The following is a 25,002-nucleotide window of genomic DNA, read 5'->3' as shown; positions in this document are numbered from 1 at the left end:
CCTTCTTCTGTTTTGACTCCCTGTACTAGACATTATACAAACACAATGGGCCCCCAGTAATTGTTGAAGTTAGGCACTACTGAAATACATATAATGAAATACATTTTAACAGAAAACTGGCTCAGCTGGTAAGAGGGTTTCCCTCAATTTCTCCAGAGTTAAGGAACTGCTGTGGTGCATATCCACTGTCTGCTTCCAGGGCAGCTTATAATGCCCTGGCTCTGCCCACAGGGCCTGTTCCTTTTCACCACCTTTAAAGTCAAGTCAGTGTTTCTACTTCCTACAGTTTTGTGGATAATGCTGGACTCTGTCCTAGTGCCTGTAGTGGTGCCGATTGTGAAGGGTCACGATTTGTAGTTGGCGGAGGGAATGAAAACCTTGCATACAATCCAGGACTGGTATCTTACTGCAATTTATAATACAGTGAAAGGTTGTTTTCAACAACGAGGTTTTCATTGACACTAATTCCTTACCTACTCAGACTTCACTCTGCCAGGTTATGGAGGTGCTGTTGGCAAACCTAACTGGACACTGAAACTGAGTTAGCTGCAACACTCAGAACACCACTAAAATCTATGTTCCAAGTTAACCACCCTTTTGCCTCTATTTACATATATGTTCTTGGCAGCCAAGTATTCTAAAGGAAGGAATACATATTGGACTTGATTGGAGGTGGGAGCCCTGCTAGTGCAGTCTTAGAATGGCAGGGCCTGTCTCTGCTAGTTATCGATGGCAAAATTCATACAGTTTGTTTCAATCACACTCCAGCTGAAGAACTACACAATTAAAAGCAAAGAAAACCCAACCACACAGCACTTCACATCAGTTCTTTTATTGTTGGTTCAAGGAGCAGAAACAGCAATACCAAAATCACTGGATAAAGCCATTATGGTGGGACAGTTTATAGCATTATCAGTCTAGGGTGAAAAAGATATACGAACTGCTGAGTTACATATTGTCTTCATGGTTTGTTACACTAAATACAAATGAGAGCTTTCACATTTAATTTACTGTATGTGCTTTTTATTATAATCTTTGCTATAGATAGAAAGGTCTGTCCTATTTCACAAGTGTTAAAAATATTAGTGTAACCCAGGTTAACTAGTGATAAGACATATGCAGAGTGGAATTCTGACCCCACTGAAGTCAAGAAGTTGTTTTACTATTGACTTCAGTAGAGCTGACTTCATTCCTTGTCTTGAATAAGTACTTGCTCAATTTTCTCCCAAGAGTAACAGTTGTGAAAACACCATTCATAAAAATCTGTTAGATGGCTGCATAGCTAGACATGGAAGGAACCAGTCTGGAAAATGAGAGAGGGAGAAGGGAAATTTGCAAAAAGCATTTGAAGGTCAGTCAGAAGTCAGTCTTTTTTCTTTTTCCTCTCCCCAGGAGATCTTACCACTTGCTGCTAAGAAACCCCAAGTATGAGAATCAAATTTCTACGGTAATATGTACAGAGATGGAGGGATGCAGGAAACAAGGTGTCATGGCTAAAAATGGGCTCAAGTTAAGGAACCCTGCATTTATTAAGGTATATGGAATACAAGGGGTGCTTTACAGTGAACTATGGCAAATGCCATTTTAAGTCTTACCACTTGGCAAAAATATTAAATGATCCTGTTATTTAAAACTGTTGCTTAAATTTGAATAGAGGTCTATAAAAAGCTGTTTCAGGCACAAGAGAGAAGGCTGTTTAGGGTTGCACCATGTAATGTACAGCATCTGTACAAAGCTTGTTGCTTAGAGTACAAAAAAAAATCCCAAGATAGTAAAATGGAAATAGCTTTACTGTGTTAAGGGCTGCAACTTTTTTTTTTTTTTTTTTTTTTTTTTTTAGGGGGAACAAAATCTGCCATAGAACAGAATATTGCCAGTTTTGTTGTGCCGGATAACAAAGAGGAAAGGATGGTCAGCAGTAAACTGTGGTACAATCAGTGCACATCGCATAGTGATCACCGCTGCAGTAGCAGCTGCTGCCTCCGTGCCTTCTTCGTTTACCTCCACAAAGGACTTGTGAACAACTTCAGACAGAAATAGGTCATTGCTGGCTGACATTCCAGATAAATCCACCTTGTTTTCATCAAATGCATCAGCCATTCCCATGCTCTTCAGAACAGGCTTCAGATCATAAGCTTGCTCCAACTTAAATCTGGGTAAAAACACTTCCACTTCACTATAGTCCATCATTTCTGGATGTATCCACTCTGTAAGTTTCTCATAGGTAAGTTCTCTTTCCAGCTAAAGGAAAAAAGGTCAAAATTAAAGAGAAAGAAAAGCCAGGAATTTAGACTAACAAAATAATGATCACTGTGTGTGTTTACACAGTAGGGATTAGCATCCTCTCCTAGTCTGGAGTGAATGCTACTTCTGTAGTCAGAAGCAAAAAATAAATAGCATTCAGATACATTCTTATATTAGTACAGTCAAAAGGCTCTCTTATTAGGATCAGAGCCCCACTGAGCAATATGCAAGTACCGTCACAAGCCCATCTTTCATGGTGACAAGTTAATGCAATTACACGTTGTCACTAGTAATGAAGTGTACTTTGCAGAGGTGACTACTGTGGGAGAGGCATTACTATTTTGCCATCCCTTGCCAACTCAGTAACAATATAGCACAGAAAGGAAATCAGTAGACCTCGAATGGAGCTCTCTAGAATCTCAATCCATCTGTCACTATGTTTTGGCTTCATCCCAATCCCTGGTGACCCCTCCTCTGGTCAAGAAGTCTCTCCTTTCACAATTTAACATTTCTCTGGACATCAGAGAGAGCTGGGCTTATTTGACAGTGACACATGGTATTCCCAGCTCTTGGGGGACAGATGTAACATCTCCTCAGCTCTCCCACCCTGTGCTAATACAAGAAAGTTCAGAGCTTGGGACTTGAATTCACAGATCTAAATGAAATTTAGTCAAGTGCTCTTTCTGGCAGGATTTGAGGTTTTTAATTCAGTACAAATGCCTTACCTGTTCCAGGCCAGTGGAATTATCTTGGATTTCATCGGGAAGCAGGATGATCATACTAGTCTCATTATCAACATAAGGGAGGTCAAGGATTTTGGTCTGAAAGTCTATTAGGTAGTTCATGTTAAATTTAGCTTTCTTGAACATCATCTGTACTGGTTTCGTCTCATTCTTAAAAAAAAAAAGTCAATGTCAACAAGTACTACAAAGCCAGCATGTTGGTACTAAACCAGAAGAACTGGGATTCAAATCACATGGGACATCTGAAACTAGGCTGGACAGAGCACTAGAAAATATTGTAGGGAATGGTCCTACCCATTGCCCTCTGGGGTGGCAGGGAATGAGCCAAAATTCTATCAGGCATTTCCCATTTGTAATGCCTAGTCCTTTGAGATTTATTCTGAGGAAACAACATGTGTATTAGTTGCTTAGTGTGTAGCTTCCTATCAACAAAATTGTTAAAACACTGGACCTCTGTGCCTAAAGAGTTTCATACCTGGATTCAAGCCTGTTAATTTACCGACATATTTTAAATCTTTGCTTCAAATGGACAGGGAACATCTTCAGCTTAAATATTTTGTTCTTTTAGGCTCAAAAGACATGTCAAATATTTTAGTGATATTAAAATTAAATCCTAAAATTATAAAGCCACTAATGGTTTGAAATGACCATTTTGAAATCCACTATCTCCTACCATTTTTCTTATGGAGCACAAGCTAGTCAGGCTATTTCATTATTTTCTTATAATTCAAGATGAGAAAATAAGAATTAGCCTGAAACTTTAAGGCCATTAATCCAACTTTTCCAAAGCTTCAATCTAAAAGGTTAGTAGGCAGGAGATTTCAAACCTCTGAATGCTAAATGGCAAGTACAGCCAGCACTGCTATTGCCTGTTAATACAGAAAAGGAGAGATTGAGTGGACAGGGGCACAAAGCCAGATTTTCTTAAGGATCTTGATGGGTCTTAAGAAAGGAGCAGGCAGCAAAAACAAACCGCGATCCTGTGAGTAGTTTAAAGAGAGTGGCTATTAGTAGAAAAAGAGAATGGCTATTAGTGTGCTGGAAAGGCTGTTGAGAGTGTTCATGGTTGATACCACAGAGGAGCCGAAAAGCTCAGGTAGCATCTGGATTTCTGCATGCTTATCTGAACTCTATTTCTGACAGTTCTTTACAACTAGTCAGGGTAAGCAGGCTGAAGATAAGAGTGATTTTTACAGTTTGTTCTGGAAGCACTGAGATTTGGGGTCATTCCTATGCCTTATAAAGTGAATTCCATAGCTGTGGGTCATCTGCCCTCTTCCACTCGAGTTTTTGTGACTGACAGTTCTCTCTCTTCTAATGAATTCCTTTAAAGGTTATATTCCCTGTCATGAAGAAAATGCAGTCCTCTGGTAGCTCAGGCCAGTTTCATAGACAGCTTTGAAGATTAGGGTCAAAACCTTAATATGACCCTGTATTTAATGGGGAGTCAGCATAGTACTGATACCCCCCACCCCCATCCTTGAAGAAGAAAAAGGAGAACTAAGCAACTTCACAAGTGAGGGCTCTTTCTGGGAAAGATTGGCACCAACTCCCCAGTAGGTCTAAGGCAGGACAATAGCATTCTATCAAATGCTTCAGAGAGCTCTAAGAGTGTGAATGTATGTCTCTTATCCATGGACAAGAGCAGGTCATCCATCAACACTACTTGTACTGTCTGTTACCTATCAAAGTCCGAAGCCCAGATTTGGGAAGGTCCACTATACAGATGGTTAAGTAGGTGTATCCACTTGCATTTTCATTACATTATCCACAAATAGGAAGGTTAGACCCCAAGCAGTAATTAGTAAAGTCTGTGGTTTCCACTCATGGCATCTGGAGTGCTGGCCTAACAACTTGTTGGGCTGGCCGATAAAGTTCTCTAACACATGACGTTAAGAGATCAGAGGGCTTCCAGGCACTCCTGAATGTCTTTACTCATCCAGGAAGGGATGGGTACAAGTCACAAAGGGTGGCTCACATTTCATTCAGTTTCTTGGTATGCAAATGGGCTGAGCTCTTCAGAGTCACCTTACCAGTCCCTGTTTGTGCTATCTGTAGACAGCCTCATGAGGATGGATGAGCTTCTCCAAGAAGAAGGGCTGGCCTATCGCCACAGTCAGACTGTATTATGCCTTGGGGTAGAGTGGATGCACTTTAAGATGAGGCGATTTGCACACTGTGATGTGAGTAGCTAAAAAAAAGGAACCTGATCTAATCTGTGTATCAATTTAATGGTGGAATCCATTTTAAAGCAAAAGTGATGTTGTTTTGTTCAAAGCTTGCTGTAAACTGAAGTGTTCCATGTGTAAAAGCATCTTCCCTTCTGCTTGTAGCCAATAAGGACCCAATTCTTCTCACTTCTTTTTTATACTATTGTACCCAGTGATGAGCTGCCAGAATGTTAATAACTGGTTCTCTACCAGGTCTTTGGTGGCACTTCAGCCGCAGGTCCTTCGCTCGCTCCCAGTTTTCGGCCACCCTAACTGCCCCCCTAGGGCTCCACCCCCTAGCCAACTCGCCCTTCTCCCTGTCCCCTGACTGCCCCGATCCCATCCACCACCACCCCGACAGACCCCTGGAACTCCCACGCCTACCCAACCCCTGTTCCCCATCCCTTGACTGCCCTCCCAGAACCTCTGCCCCCTCCAACCACTCCCTGCCTCCTTATCTAACCCCTCCTCCCAGCACCAGCCCGGCCCCCTTGGCATGCTGCTCAAGGCAGTGTGCATCAATACCACGTGACCCACTGGAGCTCGCTGCCCCATCCCCTTACCTTGCTGCTCAAAAGCAGCAGGAGCTCAGAGCTGCCCAGGAGCAGTCCAGAGCGCTGGCACCAGGCTCTGCGAGAAGGGGGAAGGCAAGGGAGGGGCCAGGGGAGCCTCCCCAGCTGGGAGTTCAGGTGGACCAGATGTGGCCCACGGGCCAGAGTTTGCCCACCCCTTTAACAACAGGTTCTAAACCAGCTTCTAAATTTAACAACTGGTTCATGTGAACTGGCTCCAGCTCACCACTGATTGTACCCCTTGGAATCCCAGTTATGAATGAGGCCCACACTGTGCTAGCAAGAAGACCGACCCTGCTCTGAAGAGCTTACAGTCTAAGTATAGCTGTTTTAGCTCCATTGACTACGTGGAGTTACTCTTGATGTACACTGATGTGAGGAGAATTAGCTATCGCCACATATTTTACAAATCCAACCTTACAAGACATGAGGTACTTGAGCATTATTCATGTTCCAATTTTATCACTGGGTAAAAACTGGTGCAGAGGGAACCACTTTCTGTAACCATAATTCTGTGGTAGTTCTGCACACAAAACTGCAGCATGTTAGAGGACAGAGAGGTTAAATGACTTCCAAGTTCTCTAACCACTGAACAATTTATGGAATGCGACACTTGTTTATTCACATTCTTCCCTTTCATGTTCAAGGCTACCTCCCTCCAACAATGAAAAGATACAGTGAGAGGTGCCGCTGAAAGCAAAAGAAGGAAACCAGGGATACATCTAAGTTAATGTATTTAATTGAAAATGTAGTTTCAAAGATGTTTACAATAAACTAACCAAAGGGGTTGTGTTGAGGGGGTGGGATGGGATAGAATAGAAAGTTGTGGTAAAGTGTACTTAGGGCAATCCTGATTAAAAGCATTTCTTGTTTCTCTGGGTGAAAATCAGTACAAAGTTAGTGTCATTTTCCTACTTCATACCTTGTTAATTTTAAATTCCCCTTCCACTGTGCGATCTTTGTCAAATTGGGTTGCCCAGTTGCCTTTGAAGTAGATGGCGTTCACCAAGACTAGTCTGGTCATCGAATCAATAATACCCTGAGCCAACAGATTCTGGATTTTACCTTTAGGACACATTAAAGGAAGCATAGTTTTTAGCTGGTACACACCTATCTACTTAGTTGTGTTGTTAACAACAGTATCCTCTACCCGCTGCACAAGACAAGAACTACATCTTAATCTGAAGGATTCAGTTCTGTTTTTCCCCTCCCTCCCTTATTCTATCTTTCCTATGGCCATATGCTTTTTAAGCAGACATTGACTGTTTAGAAAAGCAGAGTTCCACAGTGTAAGTTACTTACCTTCAGTTTTTTCTTCCACCCAGGCATTTATGTGTTTTCTGGAATCTTCTGCAGCCCTAGAGAAGTCAAGTTGTTCTAGCTCCGAATGGTAGAAGTTCAGGCAGGAGTCTATAAATGTCTAGGACAAACAAAGGAGGATGTCTTAACAATATATTTTTCTGACGTGCTGTTGTAGAAGACTCAGTCATAGAATCTACCTCTTCTTCCTCCATCCCTTCAGAAAGTCTCAGTCTTAACACCAACTTGTCATCATTTCTTCTCAAGCTGAGCATTTTATTTTCTATTATTACATTCTTAGTCCAAGCAGCTGTCTTAAGCCTGGTCTACACTATGCGTTTATACTGAATTTAGCAGAGTTAAACCAATTTAACCCTGCATCCGTCCACACAACGAAGCCCTTTATATTGATATAAAGGGCTCTTAAAACCGATTTCTGTACTCCTCCCTGATGAGGGGAGTAGCGCTGAAATCGGTATTGCCATGTCGGATTAGGGTTAGTGTGGCCGCAATTCAATGGTATTGGCCTCTGGGTGGATCCCACAGTGCACCATTGTGACTGCTCTGGAAAGCCATCTGAACTTAGATGCACTCGCCAGGTAGACAGGAAAAGCCCTGCAAACTTTTGAATTTCATTTCCTGTTTGGCCAGTGTGGAGAGCTCATCAGCACAGGTAACAATGCAGTCTCCTGAGAATCGAAAAAGAGCTCCAGCATGGACCGCACGGGAGGTACTGGATCTGATTGCTGTATGGGGAGATGATTCCGTGCTAACAGAACTCCGTTTCAAAAGACGAAATGAAAAAACATTTGAAAAAATTTCCAAGGCCATGATGCAGAAAGGCTACACTAGGGACTTAGTACAGCGCCATGTGAAAGTTAAGGCGCTCAGATAAGCCTACCAGAAAACCAAAGAAGCAAACGGAAAGTCCAGGGCAGGGCCGAAAACATGCTGCTGCTACGCTGAGCTGCATGCAATACTCGGGAGGTCCGCCACCACTACCCCATCCCTGTCCGTGGATTCCGAGGTGGGGGTGGTAATCTCAGCTAAGGCTGAGGATTCTGCGGATGGGGAAGATGAGGAGGAGGAAGAGGAGAACGAGCTTGCAGACAGCACACAGCACTCTGTTCTCCCTAACAGCCAGGAGCTTTTTCTCACCCTGACAGAATTACCCTCCCAGCCCTCCCAAGCCACTATCCCACACAATGAAGCCATGGAAGTGACCTCTGATGAGTGTACCTTTGTAAATATAAAACATGGTTTAAAAGCAAGCATTTTTTAATGATTAATTTGCCCCAAGGACTTGGGATGCATTCATGACCAGTACAGTTACTGGAAAAGTCTGTTAACATGTCTGGGAATGGAGTGGAAATCCTCCAGGGACATCTCCACGAAGCTCTCCTGGAGGTACTCCAAAAGCCTTTGCAGAAGGTTTCTGGGCAGGGCAGCCTTATTCCATCCTCCATGGTAGGACAATTGACCATGCCATGCATGTAGCAAGTAACCTGGTATCATTGCATGACAAAGCCTAGCTGCGTATGGTCCTGGTGTTTGCTGGCATTCAAGCAACAGCCGTTCTTTATCTCACTGTGTTATCCTCAGGAAAGTGATATCGTTCATGGTAACCTTGTTGAAATTCAGGAATTTAATTAAGGGGACAGAGATGGCCATTCCTACTGGGCTGTTTGCCTGTTGCTTAAAAGAAGTCCTTCCCTGCAGGGAGCCAACCAGGGGGAAGGCGGGCGGGTGACTGGCGCCGAGCTTTTTCACTTTTGGCTAGCAGGGATCTTCCATGATACCAGCCACGTGGTGGGAGGAGGGGTAAAGCGATCATCCCAGAGAACTGGATGGGGAGGGGGCTGGTTTCTGCTGCTGCATGTTAACAGGAAAGAAGCAGCACTGAATGGGCTTTGCTTGCTATTTGGTAAAGGAGGGTGCTGGATATAAGAAGGCTGCAGAAGCCAAAAGACAATGGCTTACCATGGCCGCATGCAAGCCAAATTCTGCTGCCGGGACCTGCGTCTGTGAGATCTCTAACACCAGAGCTACAGGCACTCAATATTAAGATGCAAAATGCGACCTTGTAGTGAAATCACATATGCTATATAAAGGTGAATAGTGTTGTTCACCGTGAAAGAGTATAAGCATTGTTCTGTAAAATGTATCTTTTTAAATACTTCTCTCCCTTTTTTCCCCTCCCTCATGCAGCTGCAAATTTTTCAAGCCTCCCTACTCCATCCCAAAGGCTATCTCAGATAAGGCAGCGGAAAAAAAAGACACAAGATGAAATGTTCTCGGAAATCACGGAAGTGACCTGCAATGAAAGAGAATGAGTGGAAGGACATGGTATCAAATTACAGGAAAGATGCCAGTGAATGTGAGGACAGGAGGGACGCTCGACATGAGAGATGGCGGCAGGAAGATCAGCGGTGGTGGGATGCAACTCTGGGGCTGCTGCGTGATCAAACTGACATGCTCTGGCATCTGGTGGAGCTTCAGGAACAGCAGCAGGATCACAGAGTGCCGCTGCAGCCCCTATATAACCACCCTCACCCCTCATCATGTTCCACATCCTCCTCACCCAGACGTGTAAGAACGCATGGGGGGAGGCTCCGTGCACCCGCCCACTCTACCTCCGTGGACAGCCCAACCAAAAGGCTGTCATTACTTTGAAATTTTTTTAGTGGCCCCTTCCTTCCCTCCCTCCTATCCTCCTCCCAAACCATACCCGGGCTACCTTGTCCATTCTCTCCCTCTTTTTATAATGAATTAATAAAGAATACATGAATTTTCAATGATAATGACTTTATTTCCTTAAGCAAGCTGTAATTGAAGGGGGAGAGTGGGTTGTTTACAGGGAATGAGTCAATCAAGGGGTGGAGGGAGGTTCATCAAGGGGAAACAAATACAGCAGTCACACCGTACCCTGACCCGTGATGAAACTCGTTTTCAAAGCTTCTCTGATGCGCACCGCTTCCTGGTGTGCTCTTCTAATCACCCTGGTGTCTGGCTGCGTGTAATCAGCGGCCAGGTGATTTACCTCAGCCTCCCACCCTGCCATAAAGGTCTCCCCCTTACTCTCTCAGAGAATGTGGAGCACACAGCAAGCAGCAATAACAAATGGGACATTCGCTCTGACCTCAGCCAAACCAGTCAGTAACGTGCGCCAGCGTGCCTTTAAATGGCCAAATGCACATTCTACCACCATTCTGCTCAGCCTGTAGTTGAACAACTCCTGACTACTGTCCAGGCTGCCTGTGTATGGCTTCATGAGCCATGGCATCAAGGGGTAGGCTGGGTCCCCCAGGATAACTACAGGCATTTCAACATCTCCAACTGTTATTTTCTGGTCTGGGAAGTAATTCCCTTGCTGCAGTCGTTTAAACAGAGTAGCGTTCCTGAAGACACGAGCGTCATGAACCCTTCCTGGCCATCCCACGTGGATGTTGGTGAAACATCCCTTGTGATCCACCAGTGCTTGCAGCACCATTGAAAAATACCTCCTACGGTTTACGTACTGCGTGCCCTGGTGCCAAGATAGGGATATAGGTTCCATCAATTGTCCCACTACAGTTAGGGAATTCCATTGCAGCAAAGCCATCCACTATGATCTGCACGTTTCCCAGAGTCACAACCTTTCGTAGCAGCAGCTTAATGATTGCTTTGGCTATTTGCATCACAGCAGCCCCCACAGTAGATTTTCCCACTCCAAATTGATTCCTGACTGACCGGTAGCTGTCTGGCGTTGCAAGCTTCCAGAGGGCTATCGCCACTCACTTCTCAATTGTGAGGGCTGCTCTCATCTTGGTATTCTGGCGTTTCAGGGCAGGGGAAAGCAAGTCACAAAGTTCCATGAAAGTGCCCTTACGCATGCGAAAGTTTCACAGCCACTGGGAATCGTCCCAAACCTGCAAAACTAGGCGGTCCCACCAGTCTGTGCTTGTTTCCCAGGCCCAAAATCTGCATTCAATGGCTAGAACCTGCCCCATTACCAGCAGGATCTCCAATACGCAGGGGCCCGCGGTTTGAGAGAATTCTGTCCATGTCCTCATCACACTCATCGCCACGCTGCCGTAGCCACCGCCTCCTCGCCTGGTTTTGCAGGTCCTGTTTCAGCACAGACTGCACGATAATGTGCAAGGTGTTTAAAATGTCCATGATTGCTGTCTTGAGCTCAGCAGGGTCAATGCTTGCTGTGATATTGCGTTTGCACAGTTCATCCAGGAAAAAAGGCGCGAAACGGTTGTCTGCTGCTTTCACAGAGGGAGGGGTTAGGCTGTACCCAGAACCACCAGCGACAATGTTTTTTGCCCCCTCAGGCACTGGGATCTCAACCCAGAAATCCAAGGGCGGGGGAGACTGCGGGAACTATGGGATAGCTACCCACAGTGCAACGTTTCAGAAATCGACACCAGCCTCAGTACATGGACGCACACAGCCGAATTAATGTGCTTAGTGTGGCTGTGTGCACTTGACTTTATACAATCTGTTTTAAAAAAACGGTTTCTGTAAAATCGGTATAATCCCATAGTGTAGACATACCCTTACTGACAGATCAAAAAGACTGCATGGTGAAAGTGATGCAATCAATTTGCTTTGGTCTGAGAGTACAAGGCTTTGTAAATCAGTCTCTAGATAAAGTTTTTTGTAACCCTTCCAGAATAACCCAAACCTGATCTAGTTCAGAAGTGAAATCTCAAAGAGGGTTATTTCTGTATCTTTTTTGTATAGTATGTGTGGACCATAATAACCTGCTGTTCAGCCTTATAAAAGGCCTGCTGTGCAAATATCAATAGGTCAGTAATTATGTGGCCAGGTCAAAATCATGCTGTATCTCCAATTTGTATTTTGGATCTTATTTTGTGGACAAAATGACAAAGATGCCAAGTTTAAATATTTAATCACTGTGGTTTTAACTTTAATTGAGAAGAGAAGTCTTTATCTGAGCCAATTTATGCTGGCAATCCCTTTTAGTAATAAAATTACTGTAAATTGAGGAGAGTAAGGTTGATTGCCTTACTGAAAATGTAAGTTTGTTTTTTAGAATCTAAAACTTGAGAGACTTTCAACTACCCCTTAATTTTTGGAGATGAAAAAAGGGTATCAGAAAGAGTAAGGTGAAAATCAGTGGTACACTTTTTTTGGATACATTTTAAAAGGGAACTGTACACAATAGTATCTATTTCTCCAAAGAGTTAGCTGAGATTATTTCTAATGTCTCTTTTATCTTATTGAAAAAATAATCGTGGGCTCTGTTCTTTGAATGCACTGTCCAATTTAAGGGGGGGAACCCCTAAAAACATCATACAACAATGCCCATTCCCCTCCCTGTCCCTGCCATCCTAGCCCAGCATCTGAAAGAAATACTTAAAATCTTAGCTGCCAGCCGAAAATGCCCAAGTGATTAATGGAATGCTGAAGAGTTGAGGTTTGATGGATCTTCCATTGATAACACATTGCTCCAGTTCTCAAGAGTTCAGAGTTAGGGACTGTCATACAATCAGCTGAGCACATGAATGGATTTTATAAGGAGACTGGCTTTGGTTAGTCAGATATTGAACTATATAGTGCCTGTAGATTAAAGCCAACACCTTTATTTGCACTCAGAAATTGAAACTAACAAATGTGTTATAACACAAAAACAAGCTGAATGTTTGACTTACTGCAAGAAATTTAAACGTCTTTTCCCCATAGAGCCGGTTGGCAATCCTAAGCACATAATTAGTGCCTGGTTTGTTAACTTCAGAAATAAGTGACTGGTATCCATCGTGAATCTCTTCAGCTTTGTCCAAAGCAAGCACCTGTAGAAAGAGACAGGAATACACTCAGCATGACCCACATGTGCTGAAACATGTGCTTTGGGACAGGTTAGTACAATGCCTTTCAGCAGCTTAGAGATGAAAGCTGCAGCCTGAACACCCAAGACAGCCCTAAAAGAGAAAGGATTTCCCATTACACAACGCTTTTGGAGCAAATTAGAAGAGAGAAATTTCATGATAAAACATTTTACCATGGAAATAAACATAGCTGTTTTGAAGAGACCCCTCACTCCATTCTAGCTTTAGGGCATATAAAATGAACAGTTCTGGAGAGTTTAAAAGAAAATCCATCAACCTGAAATCTACTCAGTTTCAAAACATGAATTTAAAGTAGCTTCGGGCCCTATAGTTGTTTCTATCTCCCCGTGTTGATTTTTGTAGGTTTATCATTACTTTATTTTAATTTGTTTCATTGGGCGAAAGAACCTGACAAACAGGGAAAATGTCTCTATGGAAGAAAGAGTGAAACACAAAATGCTGTCAAATGCACAAGTATGCAAATTGGGGGAAATATCCCTTAATTTCCCCTAATCTTAACTGTTACTTGCAACACTAGGAGGTTAAAAAAAATTCAGACAAGGTATGATTTAACTTGATGGAATCCCTTTCAACAGTCCTTTCCCCAAAGCTTCCAGCAATGTTTTGGAACTATGCCTTCAATTCAAGCACTCCCATAGGATGCTGCTGCCTTTGCAACAGGGCCTCCATTTTGCCTTCCACAATGGATTTTTGTTGCATCATTTCATGTTTGCATTGTTCTATTCCCCATTCTTTTTCTTCTTCTTCTTCTTCTTCACTAAGATAGCACAATAGATTGATAGTATAATAGTTAGCATAGGTTCTCTTGGGAATACATTCAAGAACAGATCTGGCTCTTATTGGAGCTTAATTGTTAGTGGAATGAAAAAATGTTATGGAATGACCTAGTGCTCTAGTACATTAATCCTTTGCTTTAATATGAGCAAGATTTATTTAATAGAGATCAAGAATGGTGGCTCTTCTAGTATGAAACACTGTAGTGAAGTAAGACACCCTGAAAAGGCCTTTTTAAGGGGAAACGTTAGCTCTACAGTGCTTTACTACATATGGGCAGGCAAATGCCCAAAGTGACAAAAATAGCCCAAGACCCCACAGGCTTCCCAAAAGGCCAAACAGCCAACAGGGCAGACTGGCAGCTTATTGAAGGCACTGTCCCCATAGGACACAACAGGCCCAATTCAACCAAATGCAGTCTGGGATAACTCTGCAGCAGACCCATGGTAAGTAAGTCTCTGGGCTAAATTCACTGACGTCAGGTCTCATAGGTCAATGGTTTTAAAATCAAGATCAGGCCATATTCTGCTTTCATTTACATAAGTGTAAATCTGATACAATTAACTGAAATCTAATAGTTACTCCAGTTTTACACCAATGCAACAGCAGAATTTGTCTCGATGTTTGTTTAAACATTGTAGTTTAAATAAATAACCCTAGTATCAAAGCTTAAAATTCATCGTCAGTTTGAGTTAAAGTGACACTAAAAAGATAGTATTTTTACAAAAATACTACCTCCCAAAAGTTGGGTTTGCTTCCAAGTATTAACTGCTAAAAAATGCCATAATATGAATTCCATGACAATTGCAGAGCTGTTATACTGGTTGATATTTTGAGCAAGAGATTTTACTGACACAGAACAAAAGAATGTTCACACTTATTAGTACATGTAATTTTTAGCAACTTCTGCTAGTGTGGTAGTTCATCATTCTAAACAAAAGACATATACAGGCCAATTCTAAAAGTCCTTACAGATTATAAGGAATCAGTTTCAACTCCACCGGATTTTATTGTTGAAGCTGCAAGTTTAGACAAAATCTTCCCCTCCCCTAGCCCCAATATTGTATAAGGCTCTAAATGGCCAGCTATAAATCTAGTTTTGAAATTTATACTTCCCAACCCAAGACTCTTAGTAGACTATACTAAAAGTTCACAAGCTAAGAGTACCTAAAAGGATGTAGCTGCAATATGGAAGTCCTTCCCTCCAATAACCTCTTTGCAACCCGATCTCAGGGCCTCAACTCCATCTTCATCTTCCCTGACTCCTGTCAATTTTGCCACTGTTCATCACTCTTCTTTTCTAAATCTTGTTCTCCCTTCGCATTTGTGACACTGTTTCCTGGTTCTCCTCTTAGGTCTTTGCTTGACCTTTCAGGGGGACCTCAAGGATCCATACTTGGCACCCAACTCTTCTTCCTTAGGCCCTCTCTCTCTCTGGAGATTCTGAGTGCTCATTGGAGCAGGAGTTGGCATTAAGAGTTTAATGAACTAGACCTACATTTTCAAAAGCGACTAGTGATTTTTTGGTTGCCCAACATGACATCTTAAAGCAGGGCTGATTTTAAGAAAATACTCCTGGCTATGTTTTAAGATATATTTAGGTGATTAGTATAATCTGATACTAATCCCAGAGAATGTAATTGAAGAAGTTCTTTTCTACCTCTTGAGGCAGCTAGACAGCTCTCTCTTCTTCAAGGTACCTCAGCTGTATGGTGCCACCAAAATTCTACTCTCAGGCACACAAGGATGATAATGAGAGTTTCCATAGGTACAGAACATACAACAGAGATCTGTGGTTCAGCTTCTAGAGCAAAGCTGTGTTAAGTGGTTCAAGTTATCCAGACATACCTTTACCATCTGGGCTGCAGTGTTGCCTTTTGCACCCAAAAAAAAACATGGACAAAGCAGAGGAGATACTCAAAGAGAAAAGAATAAGTTTCTGTGTCTTGGCAGGTTCACTCAACTTTTGAATAGGTTGAGTGCAAAAGGTGGGTGTTGATTTACTGAGGTTATCCATGGTTAGAACCTGTAAGATGAAACACAAGAAAGATCACATAAGATACAGATTTAAAATAGGAGTATTTTAATTTGCCATATTCTCAGCTGGTATAAATTACCATGACTCCATTGAAGTTAGTGGAACTACACTGGGTTTACACCATCTCAGGATATTGCACAATGTCAATAGTTTAAGGACCATGTTGTTCTCTCTCTCTCTCTCTGTGTCTCAAAATCTGAGTTTATATAAGAGCCTTCAGATAACAAGTGGGACAACTTAGAGATTGGTAAACTTTGCAATTTTTGTAAGATTTCATGTTCATTTTCAGTAACATTATACACTGTTTTCAGGAACTAAGTATCTAGCTTACAGAACTATCTAGTCACATGAATACAATTTATATTTCATATTTAGACAGGTGATCCAAATTTATCAGCAGATGTTTGTTTTATATTTAATGGTCATTACTGGAGGCACATTGTTTAAGTCACAATTGTGCAATACTTAATGCCTCAAAATTTACTTTAATCCAACTTGTGGTACATAATTATTTGAATTTATATTAGATTCTTTAGTGTAAAATATCACTACATCTACTTTATGGTCTGGGTGGCAATTTCTTAGTCAACTAAAAACTGATTTTGGGTGTAAAGTTCTATAAACACCTGCCTTATTCACGCTATTAGTGGTAAACCCACATATTACCTCTCGCTGCTTTCTAGGCCACTAGGATAGTGCGTTGTCTTCTATTTCACAGCAGAGTGGATCCTGTGACTATATGTTTCCAGAGGGGTGGGGTGCCACTTCTGCAGAGATAGGGAGATTGAGGCAAAAATGGGAAATTGAGGCAAAATGGGAAGAGAAATAGGAAAATATAACAGGCACAGTAGGAGGTTGTGATGGTGAGGGAAACACACGTAAGAGAAGAGCTCTTTATTGTAATCTTCTCTCTTCAAGTGTTCATCCCCTTCTTTGTTTGTCATTTTTAACATCCTTTCTCTTCCATTCCTGACTCCTCAGTTAGAGGGCAATTGTTCAGCACTGGTTTTGTTTTATAGTCTCAGTCCCTCTATTCCTGTCTGTCAGTGACCAAGCAGGAAATTCTGCTTCCAGCATTTCTCATTCAACCAGTTGGGAGACTGACATCAATCATGACAAGAGGATTTTAGAAGAGTATTATCCTTAATTCACATTGTATAGAGAGAATCTTTAGGATTAAAGAAAGTCTAATGAAGATGAGTAGTAAACATGTGCCCATTCAAGAACACACATAGTAATAAAACAAAGGCTGTTTGGCATGTGAGGCCTGTTCTGTAGCTTATATGAAGTTAATTTGGTTGTTTAAGTCCAATAGCCAGTGAAAAGGAGTCTACGTTACAGTCTTTTTACTAATCTCCATAACATAATGGCTTTATTTTTTATGCGCTGCCCAGTAGTTCCTCATTGTAAATATACTTGTGCATAAAGAAATTACTGGAAATCTCCCAATCTGGGCACCACATTACAGGAAAGATGTGGACAAATGGAGAGAGTCCAGAGAAGAGCAACAAAAATGATTAAAGATCTAGAAAACATGACCTATGAGGAAGATTTAAAAAATTGGATTTGTTTAGTCTGGAAAAGAGAAGACTGAGAGGGGATGTGACAACAGTTTTCAAGTACGCAAAAGGCTGTTACAAGGAAGAGAGAGAAAAATTGTTTTTTCTTAACCTCTGAGGATAGGACAAGAAGCAATGGGCTTAAATTACAGAACGGGAGATTTAGGCTGGACATTAGGAAAAAACTTCTTACTGTGAAGGTGGTTAAGCACTGAAATAAATTGCCTTGGGAGGTTGGTGGAATCTCCCGCCATTGGAGATCTTTAAGAGCGGATTAGACAAACACCTGTCAGAAATGGCCTAAATAATACTTAGTCCTGCCATGAGTGCAGGGGACAGGACTAGATGACCTTTCAAGGTCCCTTTCAGTCCTATTATTCTATGAATTAGAGCTGATTGATAATGTTTTGTATTTTCAGAACCTAAAATCAGCAGGCAATACTAATTTAAATTAATTGTGTGGGGGATTTATTTGGTTACTGATATGGCAATAAAAAGCTAAAAGAAACTAGAGAGTCTATGCAAAACTGTCAAGGCAACTTTGTAATAAAAATATTCTAAAACTATTCAGCTATTTAGGGGATTTCTCAAGTGCACAGTTACAGCACAGTAGCAAAGAAATCATTATTGTAGAAAGATCGACTGTTGACTACAGAGCTATTTTGGAGGCAGAAGACCCAGTATCAACTCCCTGATCTGCTACAAACTTCCTGTGGGGCCTTGGGCAAGACACACAGGCTATGCCTACGCTGCAGTGAAAGTCCTGAGGCATAAATGTGGCTAGCGTGGGTCAGCTGACTTAGGGCTCCAGGGCTATAAAACTTCAGTGTTGAATTCAGGCTCAAGCTGAAGTCTAGCCACTGAGACCCCATAAGGTGGGAGGGTCCTAGATCCCAGACTCCATCCTATTGCCCCACTGAATCTTCAAAAAAAGGGGAGAGGAATTACTGTTGGTCATTATAACATTCAGAGATTACAAATTGGTTCCTGTTGCAGTGTTACCAGAAACTCAAAGTCTGATTCAGTCCATGTTTGGTTACCCTAAGTATCACTGCAACATGAGACACTTGTGCACTGTAAAGCTTAGACTGAATTTAAAAGAAGAATCCATAGAGAATTTTACACCACACACACAGGTAAACACTTGCACTTCTGAGGTTGTTAGAAAATAAGTGCAAACAGTCCACCTGGAGGAAGTGGGGAAGGGTTAAATGTTAACCTGAGTTACAGATCCAGCCATCTACAACATGAGCAGTTGAGATAACAATGATTAACTACAGATAAGAATTTACAGCCACAGTTATGATCTCAGCCAGTAACAAAAACTTCAAAACCTCTCCAATCTTTTATCCTAAGGCAGCAATTAACTTTGGTATGTTTATTGCTACAAAACACAATCCTACACCAAATTCACATTCTTGACTCACCATCTCTAACATAAATAGAGGAAAAAACACACATCCTACTAAATTCTTGTTTCAACCTAAGAAAAAATGCTTGCTATCAGCTTTGCTGTTAACCGCGGCATTATTCAACAAGCCTGCCAAACTGTCAATGTATATTTGTTTGATATTGTACGTTACTGTAACTGACTCATGACAGCGGCTGTGTTAAACTCAGGTAAGAGTACAAAAGAGCAGCAGTCTCCACTGCCCTCCGGCACTCACAAAGAGAAAAAGCATTTAGTTGGAGATTTTTTTTCTGTTTCACTGAGAATGATTAACTAAAATTTAAATTTGAGATTAACGAGGATGGGTTTTTTTTCTACACTACATTATCTTATTGATCTTTAGAAAATTGAGGTGTACTCTGAAAATTATCAGAGCTCAAGCAATAAGAAGGGCATTTACTCTACAACACTGAACTAAGAATAATATTTAGTGCTGTTACTTTGTGGGACTTACAAAAAATAAAAAACATTGCCCTGCACAGAATGCAGTTAAGTTTACTCATCTTACTGGAGTCATCTTACTGGAAAACACACTCCAATCACATTGTATGTTACAACTACAGTAGCAAAAATTCTACTAGATACCACACAACAAACAAATGCTAGCCAGTTGAACTATTGTAACAGCAGATTTTCAATGTAATATTCCATCTAAAAGTTGTATTGTTCCAGCAATCCAAGCAGAAGACTGGGAATCAGAGCTCTATTCCTGGTTCTGACGTGGACTTTCACTGTGGTCTAAGACAAGTAACTCCACATCTTCCTCCTCTCAGCTGTCAGAAAGTAATAACCCAGTACTACCAGAATTTTGAAATTAAAAATCTTTAAATAGCATTTTTAATGACAACGCTTTCAGTTTTGATTCCATCAGCTAACACCTAAACAATGATTTTTAAAGTATTTGAAGAAAAATACCATCATGTCCTTGCAAATTTCCCAAGTTTCCACTTTCAGACATACTTTGCTGTATGCTTAGTGTAGTAGGCTACACTTAGATTATTTTTCTGTCATTGGTCTAACTGACTACATGTACTGACTGGGCCTCTATCAGAGACTAGAATTCAGGGATTCACCAAAGTTTTTTGGTGGCCTCAGAGTGCAGCTACCACCTCTTGCTGGCGGTCACACTGACATTTTTTCCTGAAATACTTTATTCACTTTAGGAAAAATAAATATATATGCACAGACAGTCAAATCATTGTAATTTACTTATGGTAGTTTTTTTTGTGCATGTGGTGCAGACTCAATAAAAATAGTGCTGTGAAAAGTGATATTTGCGTGTTTGTTAATATCACTTTTCGCAGCAAGCCCCAGGACAAATTAAGCCCTGGATGGAGGGGTTGGATGGGGAACAGCAGTGGCTAGGAGTGATGGGGGGGATGGATGGGGGACCAGGAAGGCATCAGGACATGGGGCAATGTAGGGAGGGGGGAGGTTGGATGCAGAGCCAAGTGAGCAGCAGGGGACCCAGGGGTAATGGGGGTGGGTGGTGAGTCCTGCCACCAGACGGGGCCATCGGTGGCCATACAGCTGGGAGTCGGTGCTCGCAGCCAGAGCCAGAACCTGCTGCCCATGTGCCCCAGAGCTGTGGCTCAGGCCCAGGGCCAGCACATGCTGGAGCCAGAGTTAGCACCTGCTGCTGCGTGACAAGGGCTGGGGATGGCACGCAGGGCCGCTCCCACCAGAGGCTAGGTCAGCACTCACAGAGGGGGCTGGCACCTGGGACCAGTGGCCACTGCTTCAAGGCCAGAGCTAGGAGTCGGCAGCCAGGGCTTGGAGTCGGAGCCTGCCATCATGAAGATGGGGTCAGTGCCTGCCACCAGGGATCTGCATCCAGGGCTAGATCTGCATTGCAAGAGCCCAGAGTTGACATCCAGTGATGTACAGTCAGGGGTCACCGATCAGGGCCAGCTCCTGTGATCAGCAGCTGGGGCTGGCGATCACTGACAGGGATTAACGCCCAGGAACAGCAACCACCAGAGCCCAGGATCAGTGCCTGCTGTCGCACAGTTGGGGCTAGGGGTTGGCATCGAGGGCTGGAGGTAGGGGGTCAGCATCCAGGGCTCGCGGCCAGGGTCAGCGGCCAGGGCTGGGAGGTCAGAACATGCAGCCAGGGGTTGGCACCACACGGTCAGAGCCAGGGATCGGAGCCTACTGCCGCTTGGCTAGGGGTTGGAGCCTGAAGCCCTATGGGCCTGGCCACAGGCCTAGGCTATGTGGCTAGAGCTAGGGGTCAGCCCCCAAAACACTTCAGCTGCAGCCAGGTGTTTGGCACAAAACCCCATGGTTGAAGCTCTGGTCCACACAGCCAGGCTCCCTAAGTCCCACCACCCAAGCCTTCTGCCCAATCACCCCAGGACTGAAGCCTGACCCCCACTGTGCCCCTGCCCCATAGGTCGAGAACTCACCTTCCTCCTTCAGCCTTGTGCCCTACCTGTCTCCAGAGGCAGTGCAGTGTAGTACATCCAGGAGCAACAGGAAGAGAGGGGATAATGCTTTGCTCTCCCTCCTCCATCACCACCCAGGTGGTCTGTGGCTGCACAAAGCCCCTGTGGCCACATTTGGAATGACCTGCTCACATCCCACTTATCAAGAAAATTGAGAGGTGGGAGGGGAAGACAGATCTCTTCTATTTTATATTATACAAAGTAAGAGAGAATGGACAATCTTATTTTTGCTTTCCATATTTTTCAATATTAGATGGTGTGTTGGGGGAGGGAGAAGGCTTGACTAGTGCATTCCTATGTACTGGCTGCTCCCCAGTTGCCACAAGGCCCATCAATCCAAGACAGATAGGGCACAAATTAGGTAAGCCCCGTGGGATACTCTAACCTACACAAAAGGGCCAGAGGATACAGATGAGGTGTAAGCCTATTCACCCCCTCCCTGCACTGGAATTGCATATCCCTCTCTCATGTAGATGTGATACATGTTTTAAAGTTTTAATTCCTGCGGTGCTTTTTGCTTATTTGTTTTTTGCATCATGTACCTTTTGAACACTATTAAAAGCATCCTGAACTTAAATCACAAGTTGATTGAAATTAAATTTATTATGTTACAGAAAAACAACAGACTCAGTACTGGCACTTGTTCTTTGTCCTCCTGGACTCCAAACTAGGAGACAAGAAAGCAAACCACAGATCTGCTAGCTCCTAAACCCTCTGACCAAATATTACAAGACCAATCTCTCTTAATCATGCTGTCTTATTACTGAAGACAGAAGTTTATCAAAACCCTAAAACAGATAATCAACGTACAAAGGGACACTCATTCTGGTTCCGAGATAGTTCTAACTTGGAAATAGCAGGAATACAGTTTGACTCCGCTTGATTTAGATATTAATTGACCATCTGGTTTGAGGGCAATGTTACCAAGTAACTGAATCATCTGCCCTTTTCCATTTTACAATAATCCTATTAGGAAAAGAACACTCTTCTCTCTCTCCCTTAGAGGAAAACATCTCTCTGTGGTGTACAGGTCTATGCATATCACGGCCCCTACTATTAGGCCTAGTCTATCAGATTCCTTTCATGACTATGATGATGGAGCTGCTTTTTTAGTTTACCAAACAGTGGAGTCTGTATGCGTGCTGGTACAGATTGCTACATGTCAGAGGGAATAAATTTCTGTGATTTCATACAACAGCATTTCTCGTATTTCCCCTTTGCTCTGTGCTGTGTAGGATAACTCCCTGCATTACAATGTATGTTTCCATGCCACAACAGACAATTCTTTTGGGATTTAGAAAACTTTCTAGATCTATGGTCGCAGTCTAAATAAGACAAATCCTACAATCATGACAGCTGCCACAGGTTTTTATAGTTTTGCAAATTTGCAGATGGGAATAAAGGGAAACAAAGAGACTTTTTATCAATACATTAGAAGCAAGAGGAAGACCAAGGACAGGGTAGGCCCACTGCTCAGTCAGGAGGGAGAAATAGTAACGGGAGACTTGGAAATGGCAGAGATGCTTAATGACTTCTTTGTTTCGGTCTTCACTGAGAAGTCTGAAGGAATGCCTAATATAGTGAATGCTTATGGGAAGAGGGTAGGTTTAGAAGCTAAAATTAAAAAAGAGCAAGTAAAAAATCACTTAGAAAAGTTAGATGCCTGCAAGTCACCAGGGCCTGATGAAATGCATCCTAGAATACTCAAGGAGTTAATAGAGGAGGTATCTGAGCCTCTAGCTATTATCTTTGGGAAATCATGGGAGACGGGGGAGATTCCAGAAGACTGGAAAAGGACAAATATAGTGCCCATCTATAAAAAGGGAAATAAAAACAACCCAGGAAACTACAGACCAGTTAGTTTAACTTCTGTGCCAGGGAAGATAATGGAGCAAGTAATTAAAGAAATCATCTGCAAACACTTGGAAGGTGGTAAGGTGATAGGGAATAGCCAGCATGGATTTGTAAAGAACAAATCGTGTCAAACTAATCTGACAGCATTCTTCGATAGGATAACAGCCTTGTGAATAAGGGAGAAGCGGTGGAATGTGATATACCTAGACTTTAGTAAGGCATTTGATACGGTCTCGCATGATATTCTTATAGATAAACTACGAAAGTACAATTTAGATGGGGCTACTATAAGGTGGGTGCATAACTGGCTGGATAACCGTACTCAGAGAATAGTTATTAATGGCTCCCAATTCTGCTGGAAAGGTATAACAAGTGGGGTTCCACAGGGGTCTGTTTTGGGACCGGCTCTGTTCAATCTTCATCAACGATTTTAGATGTTGGCATAGAAAGTAAGCTTATTAAGTTTGCGGACGATACCAAACTGGGAGGGATTGCAACTGCTTTGGAGGACAGGGTCAAAATTCAAAATGATCTGGACAAACTGGAGAAATGGTCTGAGGTAAACCGGATAAAGTTCAATAAAGATAAATGCAAAGTGCTCCACTTAGGAAGGAACAATCAGTTTCACACATACAGAATGGGAAGAGACTGTCTAGGAAGGAGTATGACAGAAAGAGATCTAGGGGTCATAGTGGACCACAAGCTTAATATGAGTCAACAGTGTGATACTGTTGCAAAAAAAGCAAATGTGATTCTGGGATGCATTAACAGATGTGTTGTAAACAAGACACGAGAAGTCATTCTTCCGCTTTACTCTGCGCTGATTAGGCCTCAACTGGAGTATTGTGTCCAGTTCTGGGCACCGCATTTCAAGAAAGATGTGGAGAAATTGGAGAGGGTCCAGAGAAGAGCAACAAGAATGATTAAAGGTCTTGAGAACATGACCTATGAAGGAAGGCTGAAACAATTGGATTTGTTTAGTTGGAAAAGAGAAGACTGAGAGGGTACACGATAGCAGTTTTCAGGTATCTAAAAGGGTGTCATCAGGAGGAGGGAGAAAACTTGTTCACCTTAGCCTCCAATGATAGAACAAACAGCAATGAGCTTAAACTGCAGCAAGGGAGATTTAGGTTGGACATTAGGAAAAAGTTCCTGTCAGGGTAGTTAAACACTGGAATAAATTGCCTAGGGAAGTTGTGGAATCTCCATCTCTGGAGATATTTAAGAGTAGGTTAGATAAATGTCTATTAGGGATGGTCTAGACAGTATATGGTCCTGCCATGAGGGCAGGGGACTGGACTCGATGACCTCTCGAGGTCCCTTCCAGTCCTATAGTCTATGAGTCTATGAGTGTATTTCTCCTCTAGTTACTGAAGTTGAAATCAAGAGTAGGGGGGAAAATCAACTGTATTTTATAACTGCTCACTGCATATACATGAAAATAAGAGCTATCTTTTTTAGAATTGATATTACATTTAAAAACTATCAGAGATATTAAGAGGCTATAATGCTAACAGAGGACTTCGTTTCATATAGTTCATCACAGTGCATCCGAGACATGTGTCAGGTAGTGGTGCGTATCGGGTTGTCCATCTGTTTAAATACTGTATTTAACGTATACCTAGTCAAGAAATCCAGTTGAATCAAGCAAAAAAAGTTATGGAGTGGGTATGGGAAATGAGATGTGAGGGATTTGTTTATCAAAGGGCTTGCTCGTGTTCCATTACGTTCAAGCTTCTTGGTCTTGACTTCAAGGCCCTGCATAACTGTTCTACCTTCTTTGGCTGTTCATTCCAACAACACCCCATGCTTAAACTGCCCCATTCCCTCCACTCTACAAACGCTAGCAAACATCAAGTTAGTATAGGACTCAGATTTTAAGGATCATAGTGGTCTCTCATGACCATCTGCATAACCCTAAGAGTTTCACTCTCCTTATGAGCATGTGAAGATA

At 42.5% G+C, this 25,002-nt stretch overlaps 1 protein-coding gene across 1 annotated transcript in view; it reads right to left on the bottom strand.

Annotated features, from left to right (window-relative positions):
* Positions 1 to 816: 816 nt before the first annotated feature.
* LOC115645022 (serpin B10-like) overlaps positions 817 to 25,002 on the bottom strand; it is a 42,449-nt gene continuing 18,263 nt past the window's right edge. The window contains 7 exon segments of the mRNA XM_030549430.1: positions 817 to 2,241; positions 2,970 to 3,137; positions 6,692 to 6,834; positions 7,072 to 7,189; positions 12,732 to 12,869; positions 15,549 to 15,593; positions 15,595 to 15,726. Of these exon segments, the coding sequence (XP_030405290.1) occupies positions 1,837 to 2,241; positions 2,970 to 3,137; positions 6,692 to 6,834; positions 7,072 to 7,189; positions 12,732 to 12,869; positions 15,549 to 15,593; positions 15,595 to 15,726 (1,149 nt within the window). The 3' untranslated portion in view covers positions 817 to 1,836.

Source organism: Gopherus evgoodei, chromosome 2 (genome assembly GCF_007399415.2).
Source record: "Gopherus evgoodei ecotype Sinaloan lineage chromosome 2, rGopEvg1_v1.p, whole genome shotgun sequence".
Classification (NCBI taxonomy): domain Eukaryota; kingdom Metazoa; phylum Chordata; order Testudines; family Testudinidae; genus Gopherus; species Gopherus evgoodei.
Note: the sequence above shows the minus strand (reverse complement) of the source record. Positions and strands in the feature narration are given on the sequence as shown.